This window comes from Somniosus microcephalus, chromosome 4 (assembly GCF_052327205.1).
Source record: "Somniosus microcephalus isolate GS21.2 chromosome 4, FLI_Smic_1.0, whole genome shotgun sequence".
Classification (NCBI taxonomy): domain Eukaryota; kingdom Metazoa; phylum Chordata; class Chondrichthyes; order Squaliformes; family Somniosidae; genus Somniosus; species Somniosus microcephalus.
The window spans coordinates 200,780,488-200,805,822 of NC_140990.1; the positions used below are offsets into that span (position 1 = coordinate 200,780,488).

At 48.7% G+C, this 25,335-nt stretch overlaps 1 protein-coding gene across 4 annotated transcripts in view; it reads left to right on the plus strand.

The window, feature by feature from the left end:
• LOC147120130 (melanophilin-like) overlaps nt 1–25,335 on the plus strand; it is a 278,087-nt gene that overhangs the window by 202,929 nt on the left and 49,823 nt on the right. For all 4 annotated transcript variants that reach the window (XM_085985695.1, XM_085985693.1, XM_085985694.1 and 1 more), the window contains one exon: nt 12,298–12,534. In XM_085985695.1, coding sequence (XP_085841821.1) covers nt 12,298–12,534 — 237 coding nt within the window. The remainder of the gene's footprint in view (nt 1–12,297; nt 12,535–25,335) is intronic.

A 25,335-nucleotide genomic window follows, 5' to 3' on the forward strand; every position in this document is an offset into this window, starting at 1 on the left:
GCAATTTATTGGACGATTCAGCAGGAAAAAAAATGTTTTTTTTTAAAAAAAGCTTTATGGGGGAGTGTTTTGCATTAAGCACTATCAATGCCCATAATTCCTCGGGGTAGGGAGGACAAGAATCAGCCAGCGTTCTCATTCCTGATTGCCATCCGGTGACCACTGTCCTCTGTGTATGTCAGTTGAGGACTGGATCAAGCTCAGCTATGTTGTCCCCCACAATCAAATAGTCAGCCAATGTTCAGTGTCTAGGCTGACCCATTGAAGAATGTACACTTGAAAGAGAGCTGTTGGCACCTGTAGAACATGGTGCAACAGAAGAGGAGAAAAATGGGATTCCTCAAACTAACATAGCAGTGGGAAACTTTCAAAATTCCAGCATGTAATGCGTTCAAATGACAATGTTCAAAGTTTTAAATTGGTGAAAACCTGAGAATGAGTATGAATTTTTATAGCCTAGCATAAGATGTTAACAATGGACTAGAAGAAGTAAAATAAGGGCCTAAGAGTAGATTGCTAGTAAGAATCCGTTTAAACATAAACATAGAAGATAGGAGCAGGAGTAGGCCATTTGGCCCCTTGAGCCTGCTCCACCATTTAATGAGATCATGGCTGATCATCCAAATTCAGTACCCTGTCCCTGCTTTCTCCCCATATCCCTTGATCCCTTTAGCCTTAAGAAATATATCTAACTCCTTCTTGAATATATTTAATGAATTGGCCTCAACTGCCTTCTGTGGTACAGAATTCCACAGGTTCACCTCTCTCTGGGTGAAGAAATTCCTCCTCATCTCAGCCCTATATGGCTTACCCCTTACCCTTAGCCTGTGACCCCTGGTTCTGGACTCTCCCGCCATCGGGAACATCCTTCCTGCATCTAGTCTGTCTAGTCCTGTTAGAATTTTATGTTTCAATGAGATCCCCTCTCATTCTTCTAAACTCTAGCGAATATAAGCCTAATCGACCCAATCTCTCCTCATACTTCATTCCTGCCATCCCAGGTATCAGTCCTGCAATGTCCGTGTGTAATTGAGACACGGACTGCAGAAGTTGGTTATAACAGGTGTTTACTGAATGGAGACAAAACTGGAACTACTATACAAAGTTACTGCACAGGCTTATATACAGGGGTGGTCACTACTGGTACTGCAGTATACAGGGGCTGCAGGATATAGTTCCTTCTTCAAGGTACATACACTACAATTCCTCCCCTTTTAGCTAAACAGTACATAACATTCAATTAATAATTAAATAACATATTTACAATTACAGTTGCTATATACATTAGCTGAAGTTAATCAATTATAAATTCAGTCTTTGAGGAGGCTTACTGATTCTGTCCGGATAACGCCTCTTTGGGGTATCAGGTTCTTCTGGCAAAGTTGATTCGGGATCAACGTCGTTGTTTGGTTCGTCTGCTTCCAATATCACCAATTCTGAGGTAGATGCAATTGGTACTTCGGTTTCATCACCAGGTGTATAGGATCGTGGTGTAGATTTGACGTTTTCCAGTGACTCTAGAATCTGGTCAGCATGGCGTCTTACAATGCTCTCTCCAACGTCCACGGTATACATTAGAGGTCCTTGCCGTGTGCAGATCGTTCCTGGCTGCCTTTCATTCATATTCTGAAACTGCCTGTCCTCCACATCTCTTCTGATGTTTGGCTTAACCAAATCCAAGCGGCATCTTAGTCTTCGATTGAAGAACATCATGGCTGAAGTTTGGTTGGTAACCGCATGTGTTGCATTCCAGTAGGCAAACAAGAAGTTATCCACCTTGTGTTGTAGGGGTATGTCTTCATTACACATTGCCTTGATAGCCTTCTTGAATGTTTGAACGAACCTCTCAGCCAATCCATTGGTGGCTGGATGATATGGGGCGGATGTGTAATGCTTAACACCATTGTTCTTTAAGAACCTCTGGAACTCTTCAGACACAAACTGTGGTCCATTGTCGGAGCAAATCTGTTCAGGCAGCCCATTTCTGGTGAATATGGTTCGTAAGACTGTGATAGTTTTTTCTGTGGTGGTTGAGGACATTTTTATTACCTCTGGCCACTTTGAATGTGCATCCACCGCAATTAAAAACATCGAGTCCATAAATGGACCAGCAAAATCAATGTGTACCCTTTGCCATGGAGATGAGGGCCACTCCCATGGATGCAGAGGGGCTTGTGGTGGGGCGTTTTGGACCTTCTGGCATCCTGTACAGCTCTTGGTCATCTCTTCGATTTCTCTATCGATTCCCGGCCACCACACAAACGCTCTGGCTAAGTTCTTCATTTTTACCTCTCCCAGATGACCCTCATGAAGCTCATTGAGCACTCTATCCTTCAATTTGGGTGGAATTACTACTCTGGATCCACACATCAAGGTTCCTCGGCACACTGACAGCTGTTCTCTTCTCGGCGAGAATGCTGGCAACAGTGGTTCGCCATGTGCTGGCCATCCCTTCACCGTTAAATCATAGACCCAGGAGAGTGTCGGGTCATTTCGTGTTTCCTTTTCTATGTTTGCATTCGTCACAGGTAGACATTCGACTATGGTCGAGTGGAATATCTCCACAGGATCCACTGCAGGTGCTTCTTCCACCGTTGGCAACGGTAGGCGCGACAATCCATCAGCATTCCCATGCTGTTTAGTTCCTTTGTACTCGATGTCATATTGGTGTGCCCCTAGGAAAAGGGACCACCCCTGTAGCTGTTGTGCTGTCATTATCGGGACGCCCTTCTTAGGGTTGAAAATGGAGACAAGAGGTTGATGATCAGTTAGTAGAGTAAATTTCTGTCCGTGCAGGTAGTGATTGAACTTCTTCACCCCCCACACCAGGCTGAGGGCCTCTCTGTCAATCTGGGCGTAGTTACGCTCAGCTGAAGATAACGAGCGTGACGCAAAAGCTATCGGCCTCTCTGAACCATCAAGGGATTTATGTGACAGTACCGCTCCAATGCCGTAGGGAGACGCATCACACGCCAGTCTTATCGGTAGTGATGGGTTGTAGTGAGCCAATACTTCTCTTGAAGTGATCAGGCCTTTACAATTCTGAAAGGCCCACTTACATTCATCGCTCCATTTCCATGCTGCTCCAGTTTGTAGCAGGGCGTTCAGTGGGTGCAGAATTGTGGACAAATTCGGCAAAAACTTATGGTAGTAATTCACCAATCCGAGGAATGACCTCAGTTGCGACACATTTTCAGGCGCTGGAGCCTTAACTACCGCTTCAATTTTGTCAGGGGACTTATGTAACCCCTCTTCATCAATCACGTGGCCACAATACGATATTTGTTTCTTTAAAAACTCGCACTTGGGGCGATTGGCTCGTAGCCCATGTTCTCTTAGTCTAGTGAGCACCTGCTCTAGGTTGGCAAGGTGTTCACTGTCATTTTCACCTGTCACTAGGATGTCGTCCAAGTAACACTGAGTCCCCGGAATCCCTTGCAGGACTTGTTCCATCGCTCTTTGCCATATAGCCGGAGCTGATGCAACTCCGAATACCAGTCGATTTTACTGGTAAAGACCTTTGTGAGTGTTTATCGTGAGATATTTCCTAGAGGATTCTTCAACCTCCATCTGCAAATATGCTTGCGCTAGGTCAATTTTTGTAAAATGTTTCCCTCCAGATAGTGAGGTGAAAATATCTTCTATCCTCGGAAGAGGATACTGTACTGTGTGAAGGACTGGGTTCACAGTCACCTTGAAGTCCCCACAGATGCGAACCTTCCTTGGCTCCTCAGACTATTGTTTAACGTTTTCTTCATGACAGGAACGATGGGTGTCGCCCACTCGCTCCAGTCTACCTTAGTTAACACGCCTGCATTCTCCAGATTCTCCAGGTCTGCCTCGACGGCTGGGCGAATTGCATACGGTACCGGTCTTGCTTTGAAAAACTTGGGAATTGCATTCTCTTCTATTTTTATCGAGGCGGTTACGCCTTTAAGAGTTCCCAGTTCTTGTTGAAATACCTCTTTAGCGTTAGCCAAGATTTTTTGACAATCGTCCAGGTGTGACGTCGTCATCCTTTTTACCAGCCACAGTCAGTGCCTGAATGGAGTGCCAGTCTAAACTTATCTTTCTGATCCATTCACGTCCCAATAACGGTGGTCCACCATCTTGCAGTATGTACAGATACAATTTCTGTATTTCCTTGCCGTTGTATTCGACAGGCAGCCTTATTTTCCCTCTGGGGTATACTTTCTGCCCCGTATATGTCTTCAAGACAATGGATGTGTCTTTCAAGGGTATGTGTGAGAATAGCCGCTCGTAGTCTCGTCAATTCATGACGGTCAGAGCTGATCCTGTATCCAATTCCATTTTGACTTGGGACCCTGCTGTCGTGAGGGTGACCCAAATGGTTCGGTGATCCTCTTTTGTGATTACGTTGTGCAGTTTGAGACAGCTTAGTCTCTTGTTCCCGGATTCACTATCGCTCTTCTGGTCTTCGGAACTACTGTCCATCATCTTTTGTACTTTCCTGTACTTTTCCTTAGTAGTCTTTTTGTTGTCGTTAGTCTTCTTCCCGGACCTGCAAACTCGTGCAATGTGTCCCATCTTTCCACATTGCCTGCATGTTTTGTCCTTAGACCAGCAGTCCTTCTGGTCATGGGTTGTTCTGCCGCAGCAATAACATTTTTCAAATCCCCGTGTCATTTCATGGGTGCCGTATTCCTGTGGCTTTTGCTGTATTTCCGCAGCTCCCCTTGCTGCTGCTTCATACGATACTGCCACGCTGAAAGCCTTATCTAGCGTCAGCTCTTTCTCTGAGAGTAACCTCTTCTGGGTTCCTTCACTCAGGAGTCCACAGACAAATTTGTCCCGTAGGGTATCTGCCAGTCCTGCTCCGAACTGGCAGTGCTTTGATAGCTTGCATAGTTCCGTAAGGTAATCAGCATTGCTCTCATCTTTATGCTGATTTCTCTAGTGGAATTTAAATCTTTCTGCTATCAGCAGCGGTGTAGGATTTAGGTGTTCCTGTAGGATATCAACAATTTCGTTAAAACTCTTCTCCATCGGTTTGACTGGAGTGATCAGGTTCCGCAATAGGCCGTACGTTCTTGCGCCCATTAAGTTTAGTAGTACCGATGCCTTTTTCTCATCGGCTACTTCATTTGCCTTGCAATATACTTCGACTCTTTCCACATACATGGTCCAGTCTTCTATTGCATTATCGAAGGCAGTGATATTGCCAGTCTTCGGCATCTTGGAGATCTAAGATGGCGCCTCCCGCGCTTTGCCTTCTTCCCCAATTGAACAAACTGGCGCCTCCCACGCTTTGCCTTCTTCCCCACTGGATTAAGGTGGCGCCTCCCGCGCTTTCTGTCTTTTCCGCTGCTGCCAGCGCTGTTGCTGACGTTTTTATGCCTTGATGGCGACGCCCTATGGTCTTCGCGCGCTTCCCCCCGCGCTGCTGCCAACGCCGCTCTCCGCGGTCCCCGTGGCAAACTGCAGCTCCTCGCGGCTTTCTGCGCTTCTAATTTATTTTTCTTTTATTTTAATTACTGTTCCCGTCGTCAGAGCAGACCCTATGGGACACTTCCCTCCCTCTTCTCGGGTCTGTACGCTGCCTGGCTTCGTAGCACCGGCCACGCCCTGTGTGCTCCACCCTCTCTCTCTCTCTCCTGTTCCTGACAACGCTGCTCGGCCCCGTTGAAAAGCCGCCCGATCGAGCTCTAGCCCGCCGCAGCCCAGGAAGGATCAGTGTACTACCTGCCACCAGCCCGATTAGCTGGAACACCATAGACTGGATAACCAAGCCCAGCTCTCGACAGCCTCTCCTGCAAATCTTCGAATTCGATGAATCAGAGGGCGGTTACCCACGGTCGACGCCCGTTTCTTCTGTTTGTTTTTTTTCTCTTTTTGGATTTCTTCCTTCTGGTTTCGACCTCTAATAAATTCGCTTCAGGGATGGATCCCCGTGAGGTGGTGCAGAACTGTAGGTAAGTTCGGATCTGTTCGTCGCCAATGTAATGTCCGTGTGTAATTGAGACACGGACTGCAGAAGTTGGTTATAACAGGTGTTTACTGAATGGAGACAAAACTGGAACTACTATACAAAGTTACTGCACAGGCTTATATACAGGGGTGGTCACTACTGGTACTGCAGTATACAGGGGCTGCAGAATATAGTTCCTTCAAGGTACATACACTACAAGTCTGGTGAATCTTCACTGCACTCCCTCCATGGCAAGAACATCCTTCCTCAGATAAGGCGACCAAAACTGCACACAATACTCAAGGTGTGGTCTCACCAAGGACCTGTACAACTGCAGCAAGACATCCTTGCTCCTGTACTTGAATCCTCTCGCTATGAAGGCCAACATACCATTTGCCTTCTTAACCGCCTGCTGCACCTGCATGCTTACCTTCAGTGACTGGTGCACAAGGATACTCGGGTCCTGTTGCACTTCCCCTTTTCCCAATCTATTGCCGTTCAGATAATAATCTGCCTTCCTGTTTTTGCCACCAAAGTGGATAACCTCGCATTTATCCACATTATACTGCATCTGCCATGCATCTTCCCAATCACCCAACCTGTCCAAATCATACTGGAGTTTCTCTGCATCCTCCTCACAGCACACATGCCCACCCAGCTTTGTGTCGTCTGCAAACTTGGAGATATTACATCTAGTTCCCTCGTCTAGATTATTTATATATATTGTGAATAGCTGGGGTCCTAGCACCGATCCCTGCGGTACCCCACTAGTCACTGCCTGCCACTCGGAAAAAGACCCATTTATTCCAACTCTTTGCTTCCTGTCTGCCAACCAGTTCTCTATCCAAGTCAGTACCTTACCCCCAATCCCATGTGCTTTAACTTTGCACGCTAATCTCTTATGCAGGACCTTATCGAAAGCCTTCTGAAAGTCCAAATACACCAAAGATTAAACTTTGAATAATGAAAGATATAAGTTGGTTTGGGTGGAAAGCGAAGAGAGGCAATATGGAACTAATAAGTAGTGCATTAGGAAAAAGCGGCAATAATTACAGAGAATTTTAGTTTTTCAGTGCTGCGGGAAGAGGGAGTTGAGTTCATGACACAGATTTCACATCATGGTACAAGTACACAGGTAGAAGAAAGAGTTCATGAGATGGATGGACCAGATTTCAGGAAATTTCATTTTAAAGTAGATTGATTGAAATTTTTCCCAGCTGTTGTCCATTCAATTTCCTTCCAAGGGTTTAAACCAGAAGTCAGGTACTCATGGTCGGCCTATTGGAATCTTCTTACAGTAACACTCTGTTATTGCATGCCAGTCAATCCTCATTACTTCGGTTTGGTCACTCTGTCCTTCCTAGATCTTCTGTGCACACCATGGGGGGAATTTTAACCTCAACAAAACGGGTGGGTTCGGGGCGTGTGGGTAGTTAAAGTGTTAAAAATCTGTATCCCGACCCAAACCCACCCAGTTCCGGTTTTAACGGAGGTGAGACAGGGGTCAGGCAGCCAACCTGTTCCCAGGAGGCTGGTCGTCTATTTAAATATTATAATGAGGCTGGAAGCCTCTGCTTTAACCTCTACTTTGTAGTTAACTTTAGCTGGTCGGGTTTTGCACACCTCGTGAAACCCGCCAGCTAAAGGAAGGCAGGGACTGTTGGATCCAGGAGATAAGTGGGTAAGTGCCTTTACACTTCCCTCCTGGATCCAGGGTCCCTACCTAACCCGCAATCGGAGCCGCCCCCTCGAGGGTCCGATCCCCACCATGAGGCCACCAACCTCCCCCATCCCCACCAGGCCACTTTTCCCACTCACCAGGCCTCCAGTTCCCTCCCAAAGGCCTCTGATCCCCCACCCCCACCCAGACCTCCCATCCTCACCACGAGGCCACCACCATCCCCGGCTCCTCTGGCCGCCGAACTTTTCTGACACCACCCACCACCCCGTCCCCCGCTCCTCCAGCCCTCCTTGTGCTCTTCCCAGCCCAGGATCTCTACATCCCCCCAAACTGCTCCTCCGGCCCGCACTCTCTAATACCCTCTCCCCCTCCCCTCCCCCTGCTTCTTCAGCCGCTCCCCGGCCCCCGATTCCATTGCGAACCCACCCCCCCCCCACCACACCTCTGGCCGCTCCCCGGCCCCAGCACAATCCCTCCCTCCTGCCTCTCTGCAGCCTAGTGCCGCAGGCCTACCTGCCCGGAGCCAGCCAGCCTCTCAGTCTGGCTGGCTGCAGGTGGGAAACAGAGGCTTCCCATGCAAATGTAGGGGGTGGCGTGTGGTGGTGTTTGGCGCGTGCGTACGCCCAGTCAGTTATGCCCCTGACCGTTTAGTGAGCAATTCGAATCGCTCCCACGCCCCTGGGTTCTAGACACCGGACTTAGATACAAGGCGGCGGTACAGAGAAGACTCGAGTAGACAGGTGGTTGGATGTAAACAAAAACCAAGATTTTATTGAAGATGAAAAACTTGATACAATCTCATGGAAAAATTACCAGTGTACACTTCTACAGGCAAAAAATACAAAAGAATAACTATACTTATATACTTATACAGGGAATGGGGAACACACGGCACATCGAGGGAAAACAACTATCTTAACAAGCCCCTTATCCTTATCCCACCTCCTATACCTAACTGGATTAAGCTATGAGGGGTCAGAACTTCATGCTCACCAATCAAAAGGTTTGTTAGACTCAAAACAGCGGTTGGGTTCGGGGTTCGCTCTTGGTGCTCGCTCGAGCCTGCCGTCGTCACGTGACCTCTGAGTGCTGCAAGGGCGTTGTCCAGGTTCGAGTACCTCAAAGTTAAAGTCTCTGTTTGGGTACTGTACCTTGCAGGGATGATTCTTCGTCGACAGCCGCCAGATTGAATTGGTGTGCAGATATTCGAAGGTCGGCTGAGGCTGAAGGCCCGATAATTCAAAGCCTCCCCTCAGTTCATCTCCTCAGTTGGTCTTCTTCAGTCGGTCTTCCTCAGGCGGCCTTCCCTCCGGTGGTCTTCCCTCCTCCCCTCGTCGCGTCCCACCTCGCCTGGCCTGAATTGTCCGTGTCCGCCCGACCCGGTGCCAGGGCTAGTTCCAGATGGAGTGGGAAAAGGGCACGGCAAAGGCCAGGGGGTAAGCGTGGGATGGGGAAAGAGCGGCAGCCACGAGGGCGAGGGGTCGAAGAGCAACAGCACCAGCACACCAACCAACAAAGAACACACCATGAACACACCGATTGCTACCCGAGGGCCTTCAATTATACCTTTGTCGAAAATCCTTATCTGCGCGCCAAATCAGCTTAGTTCTTTGTTTTAATCTTGGCGGGCTATTTTAAATAATGGTAGCAATCCATACTAACTAGTTTTAGATGGCCGGTAATCGCATCTACCGGCAAGGCTATGACATGGGTCCACAGTGAGAAAGCATGCTGGCGGGGGGAACAAGTGGAAGGAGACAGTTGTAAAAGGTGAGAACCTTACCATCGCTGTCGACAATGGGGTCGGCAGCTGCAGTGGTTACAGGACCACTCAGACGTCCTCCAAGAATCTGGTCGACTCCTCGAGATCCGTGAGAGTGACCACTTGTGGAGGTCCTCCACCGGTGCGAAGCTGGTCTTTGCCAATCCTCGCCAGCTTGGACTGCAGGGGAATGGAGGGGAAGTTATGTTACATGATGCCCTGAGTGATCATCTCATGCCCCCCATGATGCAAGAACCCTTACATGATGCCCTGAGTGATCATCTCATGCCCCCCATGGTGCAAGAGCCCTTACATGACGCCTTGAGTCAAATGTGCATGTGTGTGCCCAGAAAGGGCCATGGGTGCTTGCTGGCAGATGGCCAATGGGGCACAGCCCACCCTGTAGCCATAAAGTCAGGTGCAAATGAAGGGGTGCAGAAGTTTGCAGAAACAACACTCACCCTCACGACCCGAGTGAGGTCGTTGAATTTCTTTCTGCGTTGGACAGGGCTCCTGTTCACCATGCTGCTGGAGTTGACCCTCTGGCATACATCCCTCCAAGCTCGTCGGTAGTCCTTATGATTCGGCCTCGTGCCATTGTTTGGGTAGAGAACATCTCGCCGGCGCTCCACTGCGGCCACCAATTGCTCCAGAGCCTCATTGGTGAAGCGCTCTGCTCTCTGTCTCACCTTCTCCATCTGGTCCAAGTTTTTAGCGCCAGAGAAGGGCCTGCGCCGATTCTGAGGCCTGCAAGGCGAAGAGTGTGGATGCTGAAGCTGACTGACCCACCCCTTTAAGAGCTGGCCGGCGCCTGGAAGTCTCGTGGTCATCAGTAATTGAGAGCACCTGCGCTGCACCCGTCCGCTCCGATATTGGGTTGCGCCGGAAGTTTAGCGCCTTAGGAGTCCCGTGTAACGCCTGAATTCGCGCCTCAATCCCCTTTAGGGGCGATGCAACCCAATATCGCGCCAGGCGGCGATAAGTTTCGTCTGGCTATAAACTTTGCGCAGCGCCAGTTCTAACGCCTCAAGCGGGGCTATACCCAATTTCTAGGCCAAAGTCTCTCTTCACAGAATCCTGCAGCTTGGGTTTCGATCCACAAGCTGTCTGCGTTGCAGAGTCCATTTTAAAATCCCACAGGCTTTCTGCCACGAGGCACGGACGCCATCTTGGGTACCCCTTTCGATTTAAAAGTCCACGCAGGGTCCCGTTTATTAATAACAGCCTTCGGGGAAATGCAGAAATTTTGCAAATCTTACACATATCAGGCCCTGCCATTAAATTTGGCAGGGCCTGTAGGAAACCCGTTCTCCCTGGTTTCCCGACCGCTTCGGAGCCCCCCGTCCCCAACCCGCCTTCTACATTAAAATTCAGCCCCATGTTATAAAACATCCATCCTCGGTTTCTGTGCCTTTACGAAGTTCCATCTCTCCACATCATACAGAAATGTTGACTGGACAATGGCCTCATACAAATAACAATAGTGGAAATACTTAGCAAGTTCAATCAGCATCTATATAGAGAAAAGATAGATAAATGATTCGTCAAAACTTGCCCACTCAAACCGTTAAATGTATTTCTTTTTGCTGGCGGCTGTTCCAGACCTGCTGTGTATTGCAGACCTTTTCTGTTTTTATTTTAAGAGTTACAAGATTTTCTGTTCCCCTCATTCTTCCAAAGCAGTCCCAGTGGGAGCAATGTGTCAGACCACCCCCTTCTCATGATAGTTGAAAAAGGGTGGAAATCATTGTGAGAAAACTTCAAACAGAAATGACTTTTTTTTTAAAGGATTAGATAAGAGAGTCAGTCAGTCTGAACTGGTCTCTTATTCCCTTTCACTTTTCTCCTTTTTTCACACTCTCTCCTCACAATCTTCCCCGTGGATTTTTGTGTTTCTTGCCTCATGCCCCTTCCGCTGTGTTTTTTCTGCTGTGCTTTCTTGTATGCTCGCTTCCCTTCCCTCCTCCAAACAGATTCATCCACAAAGAAAGCTGGCGAGGTGCTTGTGACTTCAAACTCCTGCAGTAAATGTTTTTAATGTTCAATAAACAATATATTAAAAAAAGTGGGTAGCACACTTGCCTCTGAGTCAGAAGGTTGTGGGTTCAAGTCCCACTCCAGGGACTTGAGCACATAAATTTAGGCTGACACTCCAGTACAGTTCTGAGGGAGTTGTCGGAGTTGCCGTCTTTCGGATGAGACGCTAAACCGAGGCCCCGTCTGCCCTCTCAGGTGGACGTAAAAGATCCCATGGTACTATTTCGAAGAAGAGCAGGGAAGTTATCCCCGGTGTCCTGGCCAATATATCTCCCTCAGTCAACATAACAAAAACAGATTATCTGGTCATTATCACATTGCTGTTTGTGGGAGCTTGCTGTGTGCAAATTGGCTGCCGCGTTTCCCACATTACAACAGTGACTCCACTTCAAAAGTACTTCATTGGCTGTAAAGCGCTTTGGGACGTCCAGTGGTCGTGAAAGGCGCTATAGAAATGCAAGTCTTTCTTTCTTTATAATAACAGAAAAAGTACTTGTCGTTATAGCAGCATGATGTATTCGTATATCAGCATATTGTGCTGTGGACTAAGGAAGAATTTCCTGCAATGGCAAGTTGTTTATACAGACTGGGCCATTGGGAGAGATGCTAAACAAAAGCACATCCCCACAGGAAAGATAGGAGGAGCAAACTGGAGGGAGAGTCCGGCTGTTCTCATGCACATTCTAGTGCATAGTTGCAGAGGAAGATGAAGGTTTAGGAGTCGGCCCACCACTTGCTCCATCAGATGATGTGGAAGAACCTAAAATCAAAGAAGGGGAAGAAATGCATATCCAAACATAGTCTGCACCCATAAATCGATTAAACAATATCAAAGAACCTCTCCAACAGATAGTTTTAATATTTTTTTAATTCTCATTGATTTTGCAGTCACCAGTCCACACAGAGAGGCAACCAGTGTCGTCTCCAGTTGGCTCTGAGGCTTCAGGTCTTGATTTGACAGACGCAGACCTAGAAGAAGAAAAGCTGAAGAAGAAATTGGGCGAGTTGGCCAGCAATATCAGTGACAAAGGCCCTTCATCTGAAGAGGAAGAGGTAAAAAGGAAAACTGAAAGACCGCATGAAATGACTTCATCCAGTGAAGACCTGCACAGTGAGGTTCTAAAGGTATGATGTGAGCCTTGAGATGAGGCCAGGGTTGTCCTCTTCAAGATGTTAGAATGTTTCAGGTTCAGCTCTCCTGCTAAATTGTGTTGTCAGAATGGCCACTTAGATAGGGTACCAGAGAGCTGCCACTGCCTATTGAACTATACCCAGGACAAGTCTCCGGCCTCCAGCGATAAGGGGAGAAAATGGAGGTGAGGGAGAGAAGGTTTTCATATTGGCAGTGGGGTACATAAGAACATAAGAACATAAGAAATAGGAGCAGGAATAGGCCACTTGGCCCCTCGAGCCTGCTCCGCCATTCAATAAGATCATGGCTGATCTTGGGCTCAAAGCCACTTCCCAGCCCGCTCCCCATAACCCTTCACTCCCTTATCTTGCAAAAATCTGTCTATCTCCACTTTAAATGTATTTAATGACCCAGCCTCCACAGCTCTCTGGGGCAGAGAATTCCACAAATTTACGACCCTCTGAGAGAAGAAGTTCCTCCTCATCTCAGTTCTAAAAGGGCGACCCTTTATTCTGAGACTGTGCCCCCGAGTTCTAGATTTCCCCATGAGGGGAAACATCCTCTGTGCACCTACCCTGTCGAGCCCCCTCAGTATCTTATATGTTTCAATAAGATCACCTCTCATTCTTCTAAATTCCAATGAGTATAGGCCCAGCCTGTTCAACCTTTCCTCATAAGTCAAACCCCTCATCTCTGGAATTAACCTAGTGAATCGTCTCTGAATTGCCTCCAATGCAAGTATATCCTTCCTTAAATAAGGAGACCAAAACTGTACGCAGTACTCAAGGTGTGGTCTCACCAATACCCTGTACAGTTGTAGCAGGACTTCCCTGCTTTTATACTCCAACCCCTTTGAAATAAAGGCCAACATTCCATTTGCCTTTTTGATTACTTGCTGTACCTGCATGCTAACTTTTTGTGTTTCAAGCACAAGGACCCCCAGACCTCCTTATCTGAGGAAGGACGTTCTTGCCATGGAAGGAGTGCAGCGAAGATTCACCAGGCTGATACCTGGGATGGCAGGAATGACGTATGAGGAGAGATTGTGTCGATTGGGCTTATACTCACTGGCGTTTAGAAGATTGAGAGGGAATCTCATCGGAACCTATAAAATTCTGTCAGGCCTGGACAGACTAGATGCTGGAAGGATGTTCCCGATGGTCGGGGAGTCCAGAACCAGGGGTCACAGTCTAAGGATAAGGGGTAGGACATTTAGGACAGAAATGAGGAGAAATTTCTTCACCCAGAGAGTGGTGAACCTGTGGAATTCTCTGCCACAGAGGGCGGCGGAGGCCAGTTCATTAAATATATTCAAGAAAGAGTTGGATATATTTCTTAAGGCTAAAGGGATCAAGGGATATGGGGAGAAGGCAGGGACCGGGTACTGAATTTGGATGATCAGCCATGATCTCATTGAATGGCGGAGCAGGCTCGAAGGGCCGAATGGCCTACTCCTGCTTCTATGTTTCTATGTCCCTCTGAACTGTAGCATTTTGTAATCTCTCTCCATTTAAATAATAGTTTGCTTTTTTATTTTTCCTGCCAAAGTGGATAACCTCGCACTTTCCCACATTATACTCCATCTGCCACTGTTTGCCCACTCACTTAGCCTGTCTATTTCCCTTTGCAGATTTTTTGAGTCCACTGCTCAACTTTCTTTCCCACCCATCTTTGTATCATCTGCAAACTTGGCTACATTACACTCGGTCCCTTCATCCAAGTCATTAATGTAGATTGTAAATAGTTGGGGCCCCAGCACCGATCCTTGTGGCACCCCACTAGTTACCGTTTGCCAACCAGAAAATGACCCAATTATACCGACTCTCTGCTTTCTGTTAGTTAGCCAATTCTCTATCCATGTCAATATATTACCCCCAACTCCGTGAGCTATTGGCCCAGAAATTAGGATCGGGGGCTTGCCGCGCGTGCAAGCCCCCGATGTGCAATTACCCGGCGCGCCGACAGCTGAAGCCTGGGACTGCTTGGAATTCCTGTCACTGGCCCGGTTCAGCTGTCGGCGCGCTGTGCTTGCCTGATCCAACGGCGTAGTTAGTGCGATGTGCCAGCTGGGACCAGGTGAGCACTGGGCAGCCAATCAGGGGAGGGGAAACTTCATTCACGAGTTTGATAGTAAGAACTGTCAAACTCATGAAAACTACGGGCGCCCAAAACACTACTTAAACTTTAAATAAAATTTATAGAAACATCCCACTAATTAAATGAACTATAAATAACTTTAAAAAACTATTTTAAACAATTAATCAAATTTTTGAAAAAAATAATTTTTTAAGAAATCGGGTCTAAAAATAAACTTATCTTACTGTAAAGTCCTTAAAAACAATAAAGCTGTGGAAAAAATGTTATAATTTTAAATAATAGACCTTACCTTAAGAATCAAGTCCTTACGCCTCCTTTTTACATTTCTAAAAAGTTCAGGCCCTTACACACGGGCAAACCTGTCAAAAAGAAGGAAGTTCAACGGGTGCGCGCAGAGTCCTGCGCGCACGCGTTGGACCTCTGAACCCCTTGGAGGAAATGCCGGTTTCCCGCGCATGCGCTGTGCATGCTGAAATCCGGCACTTCCAACGGGCCCACGTGTGAGTACCCCGTCCGTACTCACGCGTTGGGACTGGAATTACTGGCCCCTTATCTTTTGCAGTAACCTTTTATGTGGCATCTTATCGAATGCCTTCTGGAAATCCAAATACACCACATCCACTGGCTCACCCTTGTCTACCCTGCTTGTTACATCCTCAAAGAACTCCAGCAAATTTGTTGAACATGATTTCCCTTTCCTAAAACCATGCTGACTCTGTTTGACTGCAGTATGTTTTTCTAAATGCCCTGTTACTGCTTCCTTAATGAAGGACTCCAGCATTTTCACAACAACAGATGTTAGGCTAACTGGTCGAAAGTTTCCTGCTTTCTGTCTCCCTCTTTTCTTAAATAGGGGTGTTACATTAGCGGTTTTCAAGGTTAAAACATGTCCTTGAAATCGTGCTGCTTTACCTATTCATTCAAAAAAAAAAAGCCTGGGATTGGCTGATAGTGACCACAGCTTAAGCATGAGAAGCTGTACCATTTTCGCAGGGTAAGTGCTCCATAATCAGCAGGAGAGCTACTGTAGTGTTCATAGTGCGAACAGGGCCAGCTTTTCCATTGCAGAATACATGACCTGTATGTAACTATTGAAAAAAGTTGCATGAAACAAGGCTCATATGCAAAGTGTGTAAAGCAAGATTGGGTGGGACAGTGGGTTAGACTCTCCTTGTACTTTTGAGTTAAAATTCAGCCAGACTGATGGGATCAAAGACACTTCTGTTTGGTGTCTTAGATTCACCACAGAAAATGACTACCCACAATTTTTGCAAATTGGCAATCTCATTCAGAGAGACCATGAGATAGCTGGGGCTGAATTTTGTTGGCGCTCAGAGTGCGGGTTTGGAGGTGCGTCCACTGTCAAAATCGAAATGGGAACCCGCTTCCATGTAAGTTTCCAAAGCATCAGGTTTGCGATTTCAGAACAGACCCGACACCAAGCGGTGGGGGAGGCATTTATGACAGTTAAATGCTTGTTAACTATAATTTTGCCAGCCTATTTCTATTTTATCACTTTTTTTTACGAGGTTCCCATCGCTCGGGGATCATAATGTCAGGTAAGTAGGTCGGGTTCTCTATGTCTCCCCATTGTTGTGAATAGGTGACAGCTGCAAAAGTGGTATGAAAGCTACCATTTCACAGCTGGTCACTTTCCAATGTCAGAAGCTTGAGCTTTCAGGACTTGGAAGACACTTTTGAGCTGTATGCAGTTTGGAAGTGTTTGGAGCAAACTCTCTATCGACTGTCACCTCCTTGGAGCAAGCTCTCTCACCATTGACAGATCGCTTCTGTCATCTCAACTTCAGCTGCCATCTATTCCAGCCCTTGAAAAAATCTCACCTTGGTCCTCTGAATCCCTCCACGATCAGCCCCAACACCCACATCACCAGGCACACCAGCATCACCAACAACAACAACAACACCAACCTTCTCCGCAATCACCTGATGCAGGATACAGGGCATCAGCACCCGGCCACATTGCTGCCTGGGAGGCCAGCGATGGCATCACTATGGCCAGATTTACTTCACTTGACGCTGTACACCCTGGCTGCCAAATGATGCGTCAGGTTGACACCACCTCACACCAGCACCATAAAACATCCCTATAATGTCCAAGCCATTCCTTTCACACTCATCACAATTGAGGGGGGGGGTGCAGACTTATGTCTCAACATTCACTGGAACTCACTAAGACACTTCTCAAGGTGAGCACAGATCTGTCTAATAAGGTCAAGTATTGAAAATATAGATTTCAATGTTTGACAACACATTAACAGAAATTTCACATGAACATTGGCTAAACCACCCAGGTGCCTACCCTTGTGGGTTGTTAGTAGGTATGCTTGCAGTAGGATGAGGGTGAGTGTGAGGAGTGGCTAGTGAGATGGGGAAGTGAAAATGTAGATAGAGAGGGATGGGTGGAGGTGCAAGGTAAGTTGGTGTGAGTAAGGATGTGCAGGAGTAGGGTAGGGAAGGCAGAGTGATGTGGATGTGATGAGTGGCACAGCAAGATGAGGTTGAGTGTGGCTTGGCAGTAACATTTCGTGATCTACTGATGGTGTGGAGATGCCGGTGTTGGACTGGGGTGGACAAATGTAAGAAGTCACACAATACCAGGTTATAGTCCAATAGTTTTATTTGAAATCACAAGCTTTCGGAGCGCTGCTCCTTCGTCAGGTGAAGTGGAGAGATGCATAAAGACACAGCTTATATAGTCAGAGAATAATGCCAGATGATTACAGGTAATCTTTCTGTGGTAAACCACTGTTTGAATTCCACTGTGTACATGCCTGGACGTGCCTCGGCTGACTCCTCCCACAAGTCCTAGTATAAAGGTGACTGCTCCCCAGCCCTTTGTATTTCTGGACCGGTTGACCACTCGAGGCAGACCTTCATTCTTTTGTTAATAAAAGCCTTTAGTTACTCTCTTAACTCTCAGTCTTTTATGAGTAATTGATAGCGCATCAATTTTATTAACAAAATTTTTATAATGGAGAAGATCCTCACACCAGCATGCCTGGACTTAGATCATCGGGAGGCGGACTCATCCACCAAGTTTACTCACTGGCTTAAGTGTTTCGAAAAATTCCTGACCGCTTCAGCAGCAATCAAATCGGACGAGGACAAACTGGATGTCCTGACCTCCAAAGTGAACCACCGAGTGTACTCAGTCATCCAAGACGCGACCTCGTACGTGGACGCTATCAAGCTCCTCAAGGACCAGTACAGGCGCCCAGTGAACGAAGTGTACGCCAGGCACCTTCTGGGGAGTCGTAAACAACAACCTGGGGAATCGACCGTGGAATACCTTCAGGCACTGTCTGTGCTTGGCCGGGCCTGTGGTTGTAAGGATGTAAAGGCTGCCGTGTACACAGAGGAACTTATCCGGGACGCTTTTGTAGCGGGCCACAGATCCAATTACACCCGACAGCGACTGTTGGAGCAGAGTGACCTCGACCTCAACAAGGCCTCTGAACTCGCACTATCATTGGATGCGGCCTACCGGGGCATGGATGCCTACTCCTCTGCACCGTGGACGCCGCGGGGAATGACAGCCTGGGACACGGTAGGACCGCCTCATAGCGCCGTGCCACCCCAGCCACACCCCAGCAACGGCCCAACTACCGCAGCAGTGTCCCAAGGCCAGACAGCAGTGCCCCAAGGCCAGAAATGCTACTTCTGTGGCCAGGCAAAACACCCCAGAGCGCGCTGCCCGGCGAAAAACGCGATCTGCTCGGGCTGCGGGAAGAAGGGACACTACGCTAACGTCTGCAGGGCCAAAGCCACCCCGAACCCCAGCAGCGCCGCATGTGGGCCATGCGGGCCGCCATCTTGGGCCTCCCCGGCCATGTGCGAACCACCGGTACAGCAGCCATTTTGGACACCTCCAGCCACATGGGGATCATGGACGCCGCCATCTTGGACGACAGCCGGAACGCAGCAGGCCCCCCACACCGCCTCATCTGATACCCGCAGCGACACACCGACCCCTACGCTGGCATCCGTTACACTGGACCAAGCGAGACCGCACCAGCTGGCCAGTTCCACAATGGACATTAAGGTAAATGGCCACGATACAATCTGCCTTTTTGACTCTGGGAGCACGGAGAGCTTCATCCACCCCGACACGGTGCGGCGTTGCTCTCTCCCAGTCCTGCCTGCGCACCAGCGGATTTCTATGGCCTCCGAGTCCCAGTCGGCGGACATCGGCGGCTACTGCGTAGTGACACTCGTAGTAGACGGGACCGTGTACGATCATTTTAAACTTCTGGTCCTGCCCGACCTCTGCACTGCCGTCCTGCTGGGGTTAGATTTTCAGTGCCACCTTAAAAGTGTTACGATGGCGTACGGTGGACCCCTACCCCCACTCACAGTCCGCAGCCAGCAGCTCCCAAATTGCCCGCCGCGCACCAGGTGCAACCTCTCCACACTCAGAGTCACCCTCCCCCCCCACTGTTTGCTAACCTCACCCCCGACTGTAAGCCCATCGCCACAAAGAGCAGGCGATACAGTGCCGGGGACAGGGTTTTCATTAAAACCGAAGTGGAGCGGCTCCTGAAGGAAGGGATTATTGAGGGCAGCACCAGCCCCTGGTGAGCCCAGGTTGTGGTCGTTAAGACCGGCGAGAAGCAGCGCCTGGTCATCGACTACAGCCAGACAATAAATCGCTACACCCTGCTGGACGCCTACCCACTCCCCCGCATAGCTGATATGGTCAACCAGATCGCGCAGTACCACGTCTTCTCGACCATTGACCTGAAATCAGCGTACCACCAGCTCCCTATCCGCCCTGAGGACCGCCAGTATACTGCCTTTGAGGCAAACGGCCGCCTCTACCACTTCCTTAGGGTTCCCTTTGGCGTCACCAACGGGGTCTCCGTCTTCCAAAGGGAGATGGACCGGATGGTAGATCAAAATGCGTTGCAGGCCACTTTCCCATATCTGGACAATGTGACCATCTGCGGCTGTGACTTGCAGGACCATGACGCAAACCTCGAAAAATTCCTCCGCACCGCCCAACTCCTGAACCTGACATATAACAAGGAGAAGTGCATATTCCGCACAAACCGCCTCACCATCCTTGGCTGTGTTGTGGAACACGGAGTCATCGGCCCCGACCCCGACCGGATGCGTCCCCTTATGGAACTCCCACTGCCCCACTGCCTCAAGGCCCTGAAGAGGTGCCTAGGGTTTTTCTCCTATTATGCCCAGTGGGTCCCCTACTATGTGGACAAGGCCCATCCGCTGATCAAGTCCACCTCTTTTCCCTTGACGGCAGAGGCCCGCTTAGCCTTCCACCGTATCAAGGAAGACATTGCCAAAGCCACCATGCACGCAGTGGACGAATCCATCCCCTTCCAGGTGGAAAGCGACGCGTCCGACTTTGCCCTGGCCGCTACCCTCAATCAGGCGGGGAGACCCGTGGCCGCCTTTTCACGAACCCTCCAAGGCCCGGAGACCAGACACTCCGCTGTTGAGAAGGAGGCCCAGGCGATTGTGGAGGCTGTGCGTCATTGGAGGCACTACCTGGCCGGAAAACGATTTACCCTGCTCACTGACCAACGTTCAGTTGCTTTCATGTTTAACAACAAGCAGAGGGGCAAAATCAAAAATGACAAGATCTTGAGGTGGAGAATCGAACTTTCCACCTACAATTACGAGATCTTGTACCGGCCCAGGAAGCTCAATGAACCCCCGGATGCGCTATCGCGTGGCACCTGCGCCAGCGCGCAGATCGATAGACTGCGGGCCCTCCACAATGACCTCTGCCACCCGGGGGTCACCAGGTTCTTCCACTTCATCAAGGCCCGCAACCTGCCTTACTCTATTGAGGAGGTCAGGACCATGACCAGGAACTGCCAAGTCTGCGCTGAGTGCAAACCGCACTTTTATAGACCAGACAGGGCCCACCTGATAAAAGCCACTCGCCCCTTCGAGCGCCTGAGCGTTGATTTTAAAGGGCCTCTCCCCTCCTCCGACCGCAATGTGTACTTCCTCAATATTATTGATGAGTACTCCCGTTTCCCGTTCGCCATCCCCTGCCCGGACATGACCAGTGCCACGGTCATTAAATGTCTGAACGACCTCTTCACCCTGTTCGGTTTCCCCAGCTATAGCCATAGCGACCGGGGCTCATCGTTTATGAGCGACGAACTCCGTCAGTACCTGCTAACTAGGGGTATTGCCACAAGCAGGACCACCAGTTACAACCCCCGGGGGAACGGACAGGTGGAAAGAGAAAATGCGACAGTTTGGAAGGCCGCCCTGCTAGCCTTAAAGTCTAGGGGCCTTCCAACCTCCCGCTGGCAGGATGTGCTCCCCGATGCGCTCCACTCTATTCGGTCACTGCTCTGCACTGCCACTAACGCCACCCCTCATGAGAAAATGTTTGTCTTCCCAAGGAAGTCCACATCGGGGACATCGCTACCGCCATGGCTGACGTCCCCAGGGCCGGTCCTACTGAGAAGGCACGTGAGGACCCATAAAACGGACCCCCTGGTCGAGAGGGTCGACCTCCTCCACGCCAACCCCCAGTATGCTTACATTGCATACCCGGACGGGCGGGAGGACACAGTCTCCATAAGAGACCTTGCACCCTTGGGGGCCGCAGTAACCCACTACTCACTACCACGCCCCCCCACGATCCGATATCCAGCCCCAGCAGACGGCAGGCCTGGGCCCCGCGACCCGCTCGACATCTACGAGGATGACACGCCTGTGCCACAGCCCACGCAGGACTCGACGCCGGAAGCTCCACTACCCCTGCCGTCGCCACGCCGATCACAGCGAGCGGCAGACAAGACCTCCGGAGAGACTCCAATACACTAACTTTTAATACACTTCACCCCGCCGGACTCAATTTTAAACAAGGGGTGAATGTGGTAAACCACTGTTTGTATTCCACTGTGTACATGCCTGGACATGCCTCGGCTGACTCCTCCCACAAGTCCTAGTATAAAGGTGACTGCTCCCCAGCCCTTTGTATTTCTGGACCGGTCGACCACTCGAGGCAGACCTTCATTCTTTTGTTAATAAAAGCCTTTAGTTACTCTCTTAACTCTCAGTCTTTTATGAGTAATTGATAGCGCATCACTTTCTAACTACCATTTATCACACCTCGGCAGAGAGATAATCACAGCAACCAAAGGTGTGAATGGTGTCCAAACAGGTCAGTCAGGAAAACATTGGGGCTCATAGTATTTATAAATTTGACAGCACTTCCTGTCAAACTTATGAATGAAGCATTCCCTGCTCCGATTGGCTCTCCATGGCCCACGTGATCCCAGGGGACGCATCAAACTAACTGCGCCCCTGGGATACGCAAGCACTGCATGCCAGCAGTTGGAGCAGGCCCAGGGTCGGAATTCCACGGGGGCCCACAGCTCAATGGCCGGCGCGCAAGGTAAGTGCAGGTCGGGGGCTTGCACTCATGGGAAGCCCCCGACCCGAATTTCTGGGCCAATAAGTGTCTAATCCACCATTTGTCAGTAACCTAATTTTAAATCACTGAAAATTACTTTAAAATACTATACTGAACCATTTACTGTACTAGTTTCATTGGTGTACAGTAGTCAGTTTCTTAATAAATTAAATAATTTTTAATATTTAAAAACTTTTAAAATGTGCCTACTAGTGCCTCTGCACCTAAAAAAAAAAAAAGCTGAATTTGAAGAGGCTCCTCGAACCCTCGCAAATGGGGGCAATTATTTCGATCTGGGAGCGTGGCCAGTTTTGTGGGTGGGGCTGACTTCCAGCGTGATGTTTTTTAAAGCAGCGTTAAAGATCGTGGAAACTCAATTTACACTCGATGTAACTTGCACTTAAAATTCCGTGATTTTTTTTGCTGGTTTGGCCGGTTTCAGGCAAATTGTGCTGTGTAAAACCAATGCAAACTAGCAGAAAGTCTAGGCCATCGTTGGATTAAAAGGGAGTTGACAGAGGGTGATGAGGACAGGCCTCTCCTGACATGCCCAAGTAGGAATGTCAGGTCCTGGGTTTACTGATGGGGTTGACGACTCTGATTGGACATATTGCTGGAGGTTTCATCACATGACCTCCAATACTTTTATAACTAATAAACAAAAGCCCACCCACCGCGTTTCCCGGCCAATTAGAGGAAGCGGGTCTGGTGACTTCATTTGATGACACATCATCAGCCGGTTTCCTTAAAGGGACCATGGCCAACTTTATTTTGACATTTGTGCTGTCAGTGTTCTACAGCATTGAGGTGCTGCAAACACTGACAATCACTGCACTAAGGTGCAGGACCACACCCAGGCTCTCCCATAACTCCCTCCATATGCTTATGGAGGGAGTCACAGCACGCAGGGAGGTCCTTGTCCTCTTCCCTTCCCATGGGCGGAAGAGACCGCCCCAGGAGATCAACACAGCCTGGTTGCACATGCACAGGAGGGCACAAGCTGGAATGTGGTCAGGAAGACCTGGGTGCAGTGCCGCAAATGTTTCAATGATCTCAGTAGATCACAAAACGTTCGTACAAAGCCACACTCAACCTCATCCTGCTGTGCCTCTCATCACATCCCAATCACTCTACCTTCCCTACCCTACTCCTCCACATCTTTACTCACACCAACTTACCTTGCACCTCCACCCATCCCTCTCTATCTACATTATCACATTCTCATCTCACTAGCCATCCCTCACACTCACCCTCATCCTAGTTCAATCATACCAACCAACAACACACAAGGGTAGGCACTTGGGTGCTTTATGCAATGTTCATGTAAAGTTTCTGTTAATGTGGTGTCAAACATTGAAACCTTTATTTTCAACACTTTGCTTTCTTGGACAGGTTGTGTGCACCTTTGGAAGTGGCTCAGTGAGTTGCAGTGAATGGTGAGACATAACGGTACCCTCCGCAATGGTGAAGAGTGTGAGAGGAATGGCTTGGTCATTGTAGGGATGCTTTATAGTGTTGGTGTGGGGTGGTGCCAACCTGGCACATCATGTGCCAGCCAGGGTATACAGCATCAAGTGAAGTAAATCTGGCCATGGTGAGGCCATCCCTGGCCTCCCGGGCAGCAATGTGGTCTGTCCTGTGCAGCATCAGGTGATTGTGGAGAAGGTTGGTGGTTTTGTTGTTGGTGCTGCTGGTGTGCCTGGTGTTGCTGTTGTTGGGGCTGATCGTGGTCAGATTCTGAGGACCAGGGTGAGAGAGTATAAAGGGCACCCATGCTGATGGAATAGATGTCAGCTGAAGTGGAGATGACAGAAGTGATCTGTCAATGGTGAGAGAGGTAATGAGGTCAGACTGGGTGAAGACTTGTGTAAAGACTTGCAGCATGATGAATCTGTTGTGGAAATGCAGTGAGGAAGAGCTTGCGGCTGAGGGAAGATATCTCTGTAAGGTGGGAGCTTTTTCTTTACATTTGAAGCTGTCAACTCATTAGCTGATTCAGTGGCCACTGACCTCTCACCACAGCTTCACAGACGTGGCCTAGCAACAGCGTGAAGCCCATAGGCGAACTGTCAAATTCAAAAGGTCAGTTTAAAACCATTGTCAAGCCACTAATCATTTAAATTGGCTCCCCCGCCACTGCATGTTGGGTCTGCTCAGCGCTGACAGACCCGACATTTGGTAAAGGTGCATGGTGGCAGGTTCACAGTGTGGTCCCGACCCGCTAGGGGAAAAAAAAACTTTCCCACCTGACCCGCCACCGGTCGTGCCCACTGACCACCCCCCACCCCCCCCCCCCCCCCCCCCCCCCCGGAAAATCTTGGCCTTTGTACCTGAAGTGGGAAAATATACAAATTCCAAAAATTAAAAATTAAAATGTGTGAAGAGCAGCTCCTGTCTCATGTTCCCAATGACGCACATTTCATGGAATAGGAGGAGGCGAGACGGGAGGACTGGTTTCAATCCCAAAATGTAAATTAATATCTTCATCATACTATACTTGTGCCAAAACTGCACTGCGTTGCTGAAGTCCCCTCCCAGAAATATGCTATCGTTACCATAGCTGGAGTAAACCTGAGAGTGAAATAATATCTTCCTCAAAACGTACATTCTTCAATTTTAACACCCTTGAAGAGCTCAAAAACTAAGAAAAATACCCTGATAAGACTTTTTCTACATGGAAACTGTGGATGTAATAATCAGTTTTTAAATTACATTCTTCTGTGTATAGACCAATTTTCCTCTTCCGATACATACTGCTGAAGTGGTGCACGTATTACGGATAAGACTTTCTGCTTTTTGTTGTTTTCCCTTGATTTTCTTTCACCTTGACCAATGAACACCACCAAAAAACATTATCTGGTCATTCATTCATTTGCTGTGGTGAGACTTTGCTGTGCATAAAGTGGCTGCCACATTTGTCCAAATAATAATGACTCCACCTTCAAAAGTAATCATCGTTTGCAAATCACTTTGGGACATCTTGTGGACATGATAAGGCACACACCACTGCACTGTGGTTAAGACCAGGAGGATGAGCTAGGTCATTCTGAACTGACCAGAAAATCTGAAAGACTGACCCACTCTTTGCCTGTTTTTCCCCCCTCCCTTTATGTTGGAAGATGCTACCATTTTGCTTATTGTGTGTTGTTATCAACCACAGCAATATGGCTGACATCAACAACACACCATCAATAAGTAAGGAACACCTTTCCTGTGGCAATGCAGTTACCTCTGTATATTTGTAAATAGGGAATATTTATAGTTTAAACATCAG